This window comes from Raphanus sativus, chromosome 6 (assembly GCF_000801105.2).
Source record: "Raphanus sativus cultivar WK10039 chromosome 6, ASM80110v3, whole genome shotgun sequence".
NCBI lineage: Eukaryota > Viridiplantae > Streptophyta > Magnoliopsida > Brassicales > Brassicaceae > Raphanus > Raphanus sativus.
The window spans coordinates 17,969,374-17,982,410 of record NC_079516.1 but is presented as its reverse complement, the minus strand read 5'-3'; the positions used below and the strand labels follow the sequence as shown (position 1 = coordinate 17,982,410).

Here is a 13,037-nt window from a genome sequence, read left to right as displayed (position 1 = left end):
GGGCATGTATATTTTTTGTTTTAAATTTAATTTTTGATATTTGATTTTTCTTTCTGGTTATATTCTTTTTTAATCATATTTGTGTATAAATTGTAATCAAAATATATTTTATTAAATAATAGTAATTTAAAATTGATCATGTATACGCATGGTTAAGTCTGGGTTGTGGGTCGAACTCGTCCGCTGATCGGCCAACCCGCGGGTTTTCAATTTTCTTTTGGTTAAAAAATATGACCCGCAAAACCTACAAACAAATAATTTTATACCCACATCCGTTTCGCTTAATTTTGTGATTATCTGCGGGTTATATATTAAAAATTCATTATTTAATTTAATTATTATAAAAATATATTTATAATAAATTTTTATACTTGATTAAAATAAGAGCGAGTGTAGTTATAGCTTCTCCACGAATTTAGGTTTACCAGTTATCATTCTTAACTATTTACGTTATAATATTCCTCAAGCTCCTTTAGCAGTTATATTAATATGCAAATATAAGCAGTTACATGTAGTTTTTGTTTTTTTTTAAAAAAATTGGATTCAATTATTATAAACAGGGCATGTTCCTATTTTAATAGTGTTGATTTATAAAAGTTTCGAATCCTATTTTTTCACAACTAATATATGCTAAACCAAATAGTTTTAAAATTGTATGTAATTCATGTATTTCCTTTGTTTTATATTAGTTGTCGTTTTAGATTTATGCACACAGATTAAAAAACAGTTTATTTTACATATTTCAAAAATAAAAATATCATTAACAATACACCTAATCATGTTTCAACTAATAGAAAACTGAGTAGAGGATATTGTCAATAAACGATATTTATTTTGAAACATAAATTATACCCTACAACGACAAATAATTTGAAACGGAGAGAGTAATATATATAATCCAGTTTAATGATGTTAACAATTTACATTTCTAAAGTTATGTATTAGTTCTGGTTTGTAATGTTAATTGAATTAGATTTTGACACTTAAATTAACCTTTTGTTTTACTAATTATTTGAACTATTTCTTGCAGATATTGGGATAGTGGTGATATGAAAAAGGAAATCTATTTAATGGTTAAAAAGATACAAAATTCAAACCATCTCGGTCAAATAATTATTAGTGGGCTTGTCCAATCTTTTTGTCATATGCCGTGAAAGCCTCGTCTAAATATCAGTGCATATGTATAACTAATAGTATTAATACCAATGGCAATCATTTGTAATTTTTATAGAAAAATTAGGCCTAAGTACTATTTGTACTTCAGTTTTAATAGATTAGATTAGTCAGAGAAAATCATAGTTCTCTATGGTGTAACTAGATTGCAATATTTTGGAATGGAATGATGTGGAATGGTTGATTCCATTAATCCTACAGATTTTTTTTCCATTTGTTATGAATGGAATGGGATGGTTATTCCACCAATTCCAAAAATATTTAGATAAAATACAAAGGAAATCATTCCAAAACAAATTTCTTCATGAATGAATGGAATGATCCATTTTCTGCAGTATTCCATTCGTATCATTCCAATTCCTTTCATTCCAATAATTCCATTTCAATTGACCAGTTGCAGCCTATACTTTTTCAGAGGTCCGTACTATTGGAGATCATTAGCTTTTTTGTGCTAATGGAAATTATTAACTTATAACAACAAAGCATATAACGATATCTCGATATATGACATCAACACGCAAGGATCCAAGTTATATCGGTATGTCTTTCCTGCTATGTAGTATGTAGTTTGTTTTTCATGCTTTGTAGTTTTTTACTAAAGCAACTAATAATATATGAAAGACGTAATATGAACCTTTTATTTTATTTATTTAAAGATAATTACCGAGGGTTTGGTCCGTTCTCTTAAATCTTGTATTCTGAAAACTTCTATATAACATATCGGAAGAGGTTTGGCTACCTCTAGTCAGCCAAAAAAAAAATTGTACCGGGGTCAGAATTTTTTTTTCAAAAACAGAAATTATAAATCATTAAAAACTATAACTTATAACTCTAATTTTAATTAAATGTTTAATAATCATTTTGGTGAGATTATATCTTTTGTGGGGTCAAAATTTATATTTTAATGAGATCAATAATTTTTTTTAAACAAAAACAAATCCCCTTACTATTATTTGAGGAGACCACTTATGAAAATAACCTTTTGCCCATGTGTTTATTACATGTGTGCCATTTCCTATGTGGCATCTCCACATTTCATCTCACACCAATTTTTCAAAAGCCCATCCTTGCCTAGAACATTTACATCTCATGCCATTGTAGTGCACATATGTTATAATCAATGCTTTTGATGTGCTATACGTGATGTGCATATAGTTAATGTCGAACATATTTTCTCTTATATTAAACTTTTTTATGTTTATAAATTCTTGCTCGCAGAAAATGTTCTACGTATTATAACTTTTATATTATACCCAATGCTTTTTTATGTATATATATATTATACCCAATGCTTTTTATGTATATATATAAATTTTATGTTAGTATCAGCATTATAACTTCTATCCAAGAACATATATATATATTAAACTTTTGTATGTTTATAAAATATTCGATCCAAGAACATATATATATATATATATATTTGATCCTAGAACATATATATTTATATTTTTGATCCAAGAACATATATATATATATATATATATATATAATAATGCTCATATTTTCATACACATCCATCATTTCGTGAAAAAAACTAATTTTTATACTTTTGTATTGTTACAATACAATGAAGGCATAATGTAGAGGAATTAAATGATACAATAAATGTCATTATTGAATATGAACGTTTTGGTTATGATTGATTTATGTTAAGTCCGTAATCAGATCGTACATTATTATTGATTTATGTTTCTTGATTGATATGATAAAGCATGATTGATATGATTAGCGATTTTAATTTTAATGTTTCATATTTGAGGTTACCATATTTATAAGAAATAATGTAACATCCATCATTTTTTATGTATATATATATATATATATATATATATATGTTAGTATCAGCATTATAACTTCCATCCAAGAACATATATATATTAAATTTTTTTATGTTTATAAAATATTCGATCCAAGAACATATATATATATATATACATTTGATCCTAGAACTTATATATTTATATTACATACATATATATATATATATATATTGATCCTAGAATATATATATTGTTAATATAATGCTCATATTTTCATACTCATCCATCATTTCGTGAAAATTAATTTTTTTACTTTTGTATTTTGTTATAATACAATGAAGGCATAATTTAGAGGGATTAAATGATACAATAAATGTCATTTTTGGATATGAAATCTCGGTTATGATTGGTTTATGTTAAGTCCATAATCAGATCGTACATTATTATTGATTTATGTTTCTTGATTTTCCTGAATATGAAATATCGCAAAGCATGATTGATATGATTAGTGATATTTCTTTTAATGTTTCATTTTTGAGGTTACCATATTTATAAAAAAAATTAACATCCATCATTTCGTCATTAACAATTATTTGATGTTACCATAATTAAAAAAATTCTTTGTCAAATTTGTTATAAAAGGAAAGCCAGGTGAGTAAATTATGTCTTATGTTTTCTTATAAACACTCTTTCTCACATTTCGTTCATACCCAACAAAAATGGATGTCTTTTGTTTTGTGCCTTTCAAAAATATTCTAGATGGATCGCATAATCCTCATATTCTGATTGGTAATTCAATTTTTTTTTGTTCATGAAGTATCAAATCCCCTTCTTATTATTTGAGGAGACCATTTGACAATAAACCTTTATCTCATGTGGGATTTACAAGTGTGCTATTTCTTAGGTGTCACAACCACAATTCACCTCACAACTTTTTTGAAAAAACCCTCTTCAATCTAGGCTAATTACATATCATGCCATTACAATTAATATATAGTATATGTTTCATTTTATGCATATTCACTAAAGACAAACAATGAAATTTAATGAGTTGCTAAATCAGGAAAATATCAATATTGTCAGTAATTATATTCTTCGGTTATTATTTAACCATTTTTAAAAAAAAATTGGATACTCGAGATCAATAAAACAAAATGAATTAGTTGTGGGTGTCTTTTCTGTTTCTTTCAAAAAATGTTTTAAGACAATGGAAACTTTGGATCGATTTCCGAAACGTGAAATTTATTGTTTATATTATATACAATATTTTGAGTACTCTAATCGTTGAGAGTTTGAGTTTACACTATTTTATAAAATGTTAAGTCAATGTATAATGTTTTCAGAACCATGATTACAAAGATAACTTCAAAACTAAAATAATATTCGTAAATTATTAACATTTATAATCGTCAGCCACTTTTCGGGATTTCAATTATGTTTGAGTCAATGAATTATATTTACGTGAATCAAAAATAAACTTAATGAAGTAAATCTTGGTGTCAAGTCAAATATTAGTCATAAAATTTGAGTCAATCAATCATATATGAGATTTCAATTATGTTTAGTCTATATTGTATTCTTTCCTATTTTAGAGCTAGACTGATGTAGAAACGTAAATCACATGCTGAAAATGATCACAATAACAACAGCAACATTATGACAAGCTTTCACAGTAAAGTAATTTTTATCAATCAACTATATTCGGTATTTCAATTATGGTAGTCTATTATATTCTTACCAATTTTAGATGAAAATATAAGGATTGATTGTGATACATGATAGTAACCTAATAAATTTTCAAAATTAAAAAAAAAATATGCGATTGATTACTGATTTAATTCATTTTTTTCAAAACTTACAGTAATGTCGTCATTAAGTGTGTTGCTTATGGAACACTTACTCATGTTTTCTAAAATTTATGGAATTCGACAAATGTTAACGTACTTTTTGTTTTACAGTTTCGGCAAATTAATTGGGGAAAAGGTAATTTATTATATTTTTTAAAACCGGTTGAGATAATATTATCTGTATATTTTTTTAAAATTTTTTTATCATGATAAGGTCGATTCAAGAATTTGACTAACATTTGAGCCTAATGATGTTCTAGAAATTGATGCTTTCAGAAAGAGGTAATATATTTCACTTAATTACTTCCCATTTATAATTCTTTGTAATTTGATAAGTTTATATTCTTTGTTATGTTCTTTATAGGATTGCAAACGGAGAGTTTTGAAGATACTTTTCACATCAGTTGTTGTTATTGATTGATTTTCTGCGAAACTTTTTTTTTAAGTTCTACTTTTCATAATTTATTATTATAATGTCTACGTTTTGTTTTTTTATGGCAGCAATAATTGGATTCTCTATTTTAATCCCTTATATATTAAAATAGAAGCACTTTTAGAGACTAGCCTTATGTTCATGTGTTATTAACAAGAATGTCATTTCCTATGTGGCAACACCATATTCCTTCTCAACCTCTTTGTGTAAAAATCCTCTTCTTACTAGACTTATTAAATTTTTTGCCATTGTGAATTAATAGTAGCTTAACATAATGTTTTAGTCATATTAATTGATATTAATTGGTTATGTGCATTGATATGGACGATAATATCAAATCCGGTAGGGTTTTTATAATGTTCTACGAAACTAATATGATAGTAAATGATATATATAGTCACAATTAATAGGATTTTGACTATATATATGATTTATATTTTTATAATATTATATTTCTTTACGACTCTAAATTATAAATGATATTTTTCAGGGACTGGAAAATATAAATAATTCATACTTTTTCTATAAAACTTTAGTACATGACATTTATTTTGATGAATATTTTTTTGTATTTTATGGGATACATGACATTTATTTTGAGATAGACAATATAAATTGTTTTATATTATAATATCAAAATGTCGTATATAAAAATTTATGAGCAATCTTAAAAATTATAAAATACATTCAAAAAGGAATTCTATATTAAATTTATTGCAATCCCTAATTTTTTGCAAAAATACTTTTTGATTACAAAATTATCATAAATGATGACATATATATTGAAAATGGAAATTTATATAATTCTTTTCGATTAAATTTAAGGCAAATATCAATCTTTAATGTGGACTTCCTTAATTTATGCTATATACATATAATACTTTCTATGATTATCTGAAAATCTCTGATTATAATCATATACAAAATTAATAGGATAGTCTAATATATATAGTCACAACTGATAGAGTTTTGACTATATATACAATTCATATTATTATAATATTTAACTTCTTTACGATTAATAAATGATACATGACATTTTTTAAGAGATTAGAAAATATACAAGAATCATAATTATGTTCTTCTATAAATATTTAGTACACGACTTTTATTTTGAATAATATTTTTTAGTTTATGAGATACATGATATTTATTTTGGGATTGGACAATACAAACTGCTTTATATTGTAAAATCAAAGTCGTATATAAAACATTATGAGCTTACATTCAAAAAGGAATTCCATATTAATTTTTTTGCATTCCCTTAAATTTTGCAATAATACTGTTGATTACAAAATTATCATAAATGGTGATAGACATTTAGTTTGTAAATTTATATAATTCTTTTCGACTAAATTTAAAGAACAAACCATTTTTAATGTGTAATTCCTTAGTTTTCGCCATATGTTTATAATACTTTCTATTATTATCTTGAAATCTAAAATTATAATCCTAAACGAAATTAATAGGATAGTTTATATATTAGTCACAACTGATAGAGTTTTGACTATATATATACGATTCATATTTTTATAATATTTAATTTCTTTATGATTCATAACATTCTTTAGGGACTGGAAACTATGATTATAAAACTTTGGTATGTGACTTTTATTTTTATTAATATTTTTTTGTATTTTATGGGATACATGACATTTATTTTGAGATAATATAAACTGTTTTATATTGTAAAATCAAAATTTTGTATATAAATTTTTTTGAGCAGTCTTGAAATATTATAAAATACATTTCAAAAAAGAATTTCGTATTAAATTTCTTCCAATCTCTTAGTTTTGTGCAATAAATGTTTTTACTAAATTATCATAAATGGTTACAGACATTAAATTTGGAAATTCATATAATTATTTCCGATTAAATTTAAGAAAAACATCATTTTTAATGTGGACTTCCTTAATTTCCGCTCTATACATATAATACTTTATATAACTGTCTAGAAATCAAAGAACAATTAGGGATTTACAACATTACTTTGTGGCAATATCTAAATATATCAGCTGATGAGAAAAGAGATCGAATCCAACATCCGAACCGTAGCCCATGATCTCATGTCTCATCAAGATTTTTAGTAAAAAAACTCTTTATAAATAAAAGATAAATCAAAAGAAACTCATACGTATTTTGAGTTATAATGGATATTAAGGTTCGATAAGGGTCTCTTTTACAATTTTGAGTTCTAATAAACCCACTAAATTTACTTCAATTTATTTATATTCTTCTTACAACTTTTATGTACTTCAAAATCAATATGATTTTAATGAAATATAACGATTTAACTTCGATAATAAGACAATTACGTTTGTCAACCATAATAAAATTATCATTATCCGGATACTTCAATAAATTTTTTGTTGATTGAAAAATTCAATAAACTTCTAATTCCAAATTGGTTTTTCTTACATTAATCTGTATATCAACATTACTTATGCTAATTATACCATATGTCATTTTTATGTTTTTAATATCTATAATTAAAATTTATAATTTCTTTTGGTCCGTTCGCCCCGCACAGGGTGCGGGTGATCACCTAGTATATTTTAAAAGATAGTGAAGTCAGCTAATCCCACTATCCCCCCCTCTAGATCTCTATATATTTACTAGAGTCATTTACACTATAGGGCGATTTCTGAATTTTTATTACAAAATAGTGGTTGCTCTTAATGGTTGCTCTAGATCTCTTGGACTTTTTTTTTGGTAAAAGAACTACATCGAACACACGTGATCATTTTGTTCAACTTGCTTAAACAAATATACAGCCACATCTTTTCTCAAAGATAAAATAAAATAAAAATACAGCTAAACTATTACACCAACAACGATTTATTATATTCTTCTCGATGCAAGATTACTACTTCTACTATATTATTCGACAAAAATCCAAATCAGCGATCGCGTAAGTTCTTGGTTTCATCGATATTTAAAAATGTACAACCGGAATATCCAACCCGATGATGAACAGAAAAGTATCTGACATTACAATAATTTTGCGTATACATAGACATAGTTCTATGTTCCCATACTTTCATACTATTTATAAAGTTACATATAGAATATAAGTCATGGATGAGTCGTGATCATTTCTTAACGTATACAATACTTTAAAAGTAAAATTTCGTGGAAATGATAAAAGAAAGCAACATTGATTTTAGTCTACAAATATAAAATGCAGAGGACATATTCCTTGAAGGAAAATTCCGAGGCAAACATAGAAATAAACCTATGAAAGAAGAATTCGATTCTTGGACTTTTCCAAATGCAGAAAAACTGTAGAACAGCTTGTCTCTCTTTTCTTTGGTAACCTTGTCTCTCTTTTTCGAGAGAGAACATCTTGTCTCTTCTTTGATGTATTTATAGACAGTATCAGTATAATGTAAACCATAAAGGATTGAATATGCAATTTCTCATTTAATTTCTGTTTTAAGTATACTCAACATCTTATAACGTTTCTTTTTGGTGCAAAACATCTTATAACGTTAATGTTCAAATTTTGTTTAACCTTGCACGCATTTTCGTTCATGGGTTTTGTCATGCCCCATCAAGAAGGTCACGTACAGATGTTATATACACAAAAAAAATCGATTCAAGTAAAACAAATCGATCTTTCAACTCATGTTTTCTTATACATAAGTTTACTTTTTAAATCGATTTTACTTTTCTTTCTTTTTCAAAAAATGTAAGAAGAATCAACTCATGTATTCTTATACGTTTGAATATTCAGAAATTTATATAGGAATGGACAAAAAAATTGAATCAACAATTCTTATTCCAGATTCGGATCAGATAAGTAATTAAGTATTTCAATTATGAAAAGGGATTTTTGTATCAAGGAATAGACATCCAAATAATAATAAATCATAGATTTAAAGATTTAATCATATATAAAAGAGAAATACTTTATAATAACTCTAAATTTTTTATTATAAATATAGAACACAAATATATTTTTCTTTTTTAGCACACATATATCAAAATAGCTAAAATAAATTTCATTAAAGTGATAAATATGTATATACCACTAGGTTAACTAATCTATATTAATTAAGGTTTCTAGGATGGGGTTTATGATTTTTCTTTAATTTATATTATAAAATTAAGGTTGATTTTTTTTTGAAAAAAATCAATTTTTCAAATTTCAAAACATTTGCAGAAAAAAAAAGAATTTCGAATTGAATTATTTTTTTACGAAAATAATTTTTTTTATTATTATCTATTATTATTTATGTATCTATAATTAAAGATTTATTTTTATTTTTTTAAATCAATTATTCGAATTTTAAAACAATTTTCAAAACTTTTTCAGAAAAATCAAAAAAGAGAATTTCAAATTGAATAAAGCTTTCACGAAAAAAAATTATTATTATTTAAATGTTTATAATACTTATAGAGTAAATGTAGTTAATGTCATTTACCTCTTTAATAAAACCTATTTTGGTTATTTTTCTTCTTCCAGTGTTTTCTTGGATAAAATGTATCTTTGAATCTCTTTGGAATTTGGCCTATATAAAATACAGTTGTAAATTATAACATAAAAGACTTGTTTTTATTTTATATAACAGGGTGGGGGACTTACTTAGGAAAACATTTCCATATTAAAATAAAGATCGTTGCAGATACGCAAAGCCCTGCTTTCCACTCTCGTCCCGCTTCACCTCTTTTAGGACGTCGCACAAGAGAGAGAGAGAGAGAAGAGAGTCATTAGCATTAGCACCCACAAGCTCTCTCTCTCTTTCTCTCTTCATCGCCGAAGCGTCGTGAGTACTCTTCTCCTTAACCCCTTTTATTGTCTTTAGCTTCTTTAGATCGAATCTACAGTCTTTTCTGAAGATCCTTTAACACTACTAGTTTCTTCTCCGAGTTCCTGTTTATGTTGTTCAAATTTACAGTCTTTAACAGAAAGATCTACGCTTTACTGACACATCGTTTTTTGATTTCAGATCCTTAGAAATGGGTTACATAGGAGCACATGGTGTAGCTGCTCTTCATAGATACAAATACAGCGGTGTTGATCACTCTTATCTTTACAAATACCTTTTCAACCCTTTTTGGACTCGTCTTGTCAACATCTTCCCTCTTTGGATGCCGTAAGTATCCCTTTTCTTTTAAAGGCAGCTCTTAAACTCTTTTTAAGTATTTTTGATTCCATGGTAACGTTTCTGCTCTTTTTTTTTCATGTGTTCCCTTACTACCTTTGGTTTCCCCTATCCAGACCTAACATGGTATAATGTGAATCTTAACTGATCTGCCCTTTAGTTTCTGATCTAACATTACTTATGGTTTGTTTGTTCTGTAGATAACACTTACGGGGTTCATGTTTCTTGTCACATCTGCGCTGTTAGGCTATGTGAGTTAATTCTCTTGAAAGGTTTTCGTTTGCTTTAGTTTGATAAAAAAACTTATGGGATGTCTTCAAACTGTTTTTTTTTTAGGTATACTCGCCTCTGTTGGATTCTCCTCCTCCTCGATGGGTTCACTTCGCACATGGACTGCTCCTCTTTTTGTATCAGGTCTCTCTCTCTCTCTTTAGGATCCGATTTCTCTTCTGCTTGTTAACAGTTTTTGTACTTATATATATATTTTGTTGATGTTATAGACATTTGATGGGCTTGATGGGAAGCAAGCACGAAGAACAAACTCCTCTAGCCCACTAGGAGAGCTTTTTGACCATGGTTAGTCTCAATCTTCCACCTTCTCTCTATCATCTACTTTTTTTTGTTTATGTTGCTGACACCTAGTTTCATATATTTGTAGGTTGCGATGCACTTGCTTGTGCGGTAGGCATTGCAAAATACCTATTTTGTAATTATGTAGATGAGTTTATAAGTTCATACTAAAATAAATAAAAAATTAGTTTGAAACAATGGCATATGGAAGCACAGCTATGTGTGGAAGAGATACTTTCTGGTTTTGGGTTATTGCAGCTGTTCCCTTCTTTGGAGCAACTTGGGAACAGTTAAGTGTTTTTTTTTCTTTTTAATTTTCAATCTTGTAACTCTGTTTCATCTCTAATACTTTTGCTCTCTATGACTCTTTTGTAATTTTAGCTATTTCACCAATACACTTATTCTTCCGGTAGTCAATGGTCCTACAGAAGGTCTGGCACTTATATACTGTGGCCACTTCTTCACATCCATTGTTGGTAAGCTAAGCTTCAAAACAATCTTACAAAATTTATTTCACTTACATTTCTTTTTGAATCCTTGTGATATATATATTTTTTTTTCATCTTTAAGGTGCTGAATGGTGGTCTCAGCAGTTTGGGAAGTCGATTCCCTTATTGAGTTGGGTGCCGTTTTTGAACGGTAAAAAATCTCAAAAACATTAAACTTTGTGTTCACTTAACTATTCTTCTTGCAAATTTATTGAAACTTTTCTCCGGTTTTTTTTTGGTCAGAGATCCCAATGTCCAGAGTAGTATTATTCACAATGATTGTTTTTGCTGTTATACCAACCGTTGCATTCAAGTGAGTCTTCCAAAAATTCATCTATCTTATGGTTTTTTTCTATGCAATACTCTGCTCACACCTCTGCAATGATTTGTTCTACAGCGTGTATAATGTTTACAAAGTTGTACAGTCAAGAAAAGGAAGCATGTTTCTAGCATTGGCTATGGTATAATCTCCTAAACTAAATTTGATTCAATGGATACTTATTATTAATTTGTGTGTGTGTTCAGCTATATCCCTTCGTCGTGCTACTTGCAGGAGTTTTGACTTGGTATGTCTTTTTATTTTTAATTTCCTATTATCTCTCTCCTTAACTTACTATTGCTCTTCTTGTCCCTTTAGGGATTACTTGTCTCCAGTTGATCTCATAAGAAACTATCCTCACTTGGTTGTATTGGGAACTGGTCTTGCATTTGGATTCCTTGTGGTAAGCTTATTTGGTTTCAAAATTTGTACTCATTGTTACATAGTGAAATTGAAAGCTGAGCATGAGTCAATGGTTAATGATTCCAGGGAAGAATGATCCTAGCCCATTTATGTGATGAGCCAAAAGGATTAAAAACAAACATGTGTCTGGTAAAAAAATCTGATAAAACTTCTTCTCCATTTTTTCTCTTACATAGTTCTCATTAGTCTTCCTCTTGCACAGTCACTGCTTTACCTTCCCTTTGCACTAGCAAATGCTCTAACAGCTAGACTCAACGATGGGTATGTTCTTTCTTCTCCATTGGTTCTGTTTTTTGCCTTTGTTTCCCATATAATGCATCAGATTGTGTTGATCTCTCTGTAGGGCTCCTCTTGTGGATGAGTTTTGGGTTCTTCTTGGTTATTGTGTATTCACAATGTCACTATATTTGCATTTTGCAACTTCAGTCATTCATGAGATCACTACTGCTCTTGGAATCTACTGCTTCAGGTTTGAATTTATCTAATATATCTCTATTTCTTTTTAACCATTTTTTATCACTATGGTTTATGAAAACTTGATTTCGTTTACACTATTTCATCAGGATTACGCATAAAGAAGCTTGAAGGAAACATTTAAAAAAGAAAACCAAATCTTAAGGTACGCTTTTCCAGGTGTTAGCTTTCTTCCTCCATACCTTAAGAACTTGAGTGTTGGTTAATATGTCTTTGTTCTGTCTGTTCATAATTTTTTTTCTCTCTTTTACAGGTAGGATAATGCAGATCCCAACACGAATCTGAATATTTTTGTACTGAAACTAAACGATTGAGCGATATGTTTTTGGATTTATACCCCATTAATGTGTTTATTTTGGAAACAATTACACCACAAGGCAGTTTTGAGTTTCTTTTTACGTAATAGAGCAGTTTCTGCTACAAAGGTAGTTTTTGCTAA

General features: G+C 27.7%; 1 protein-coding gene across 2 annotated transcripts; it reads left to right on the top strand.

Moving 5' to 3' along the window:
• Positions 1–9,835: 9,835 nt before the first annotated feature.
• On the top strand, positions 9,836–13,037 carry LOC108809282 (choline/ethanolaminephosphotransferase 2). 2 transcript variants are annotated; one of them, XM_018581425.2, is made up of 19 exons: positions 9,836–9,985; positions 10,169–10,315; positions 10,441–10,450; positions 10,525–10,575; positions 10,661–10,738; positions 10,825–10,900; positions 10,983–11,005; positions 11,083–11,183; positions 11,276–11,370; positions 11,465–11,533; positions 11,626–11,695; positions 11,780–11,843; positions 11,908–11,948; positions 12,020–12,104; positions 12,191–12,253; positions 12,327–12,385; positions 12,468–12,593; positions 12,688–12,743; positions 12,852–13,037. In XM_018581425.2, exons 2-18 carry the CDS (start codon positions 10,179–10,181, stop codon positions 12,707–12,709), a joined length of 1,170 nt encoding a protein of 389 aa, XP_018436927.1. In that variant the 5' UTR covers positions 9,836–9,985; positions 10,169–10,178; the 3' UTR covers positions 12,710–12,743; positions 12,852–13,037. The 2 variants fall into 2 exon arrangements, with proteins under 2 accessions (XP_018436927.1, XP_056845852.1); XM_056989872.1 differs by lacking the exon at positions 10,441–10,450.

What these genes read in the sequence shown, in the direction of transcription:
- LOC108809282 (XM_018581425.2), top strand. Translation starts at nt 10,179, where the DNA reads ATGGGTTACATAGGAGCACATGGTGTAGCTGCTCTTCATAGATACAAA. An exon ending in GCGATGCACTTGCTTGTGCG is followed by an intron (nt 11,006 to 11,082) that starts GTAGGCATTGCA and finishes ATAAAAAATTAG; the next exon opens with TTTGAAACAATGGCATATGG. An exon ending in ATACCAACCGTTGCATTCAA is followed by an intron (nt 11,696 to 11,779) that starts GTGAGTCTTCCA and finishes TTTGTTCTACAG; the next exon opens with CGTGTATAATGTTTACAAAG.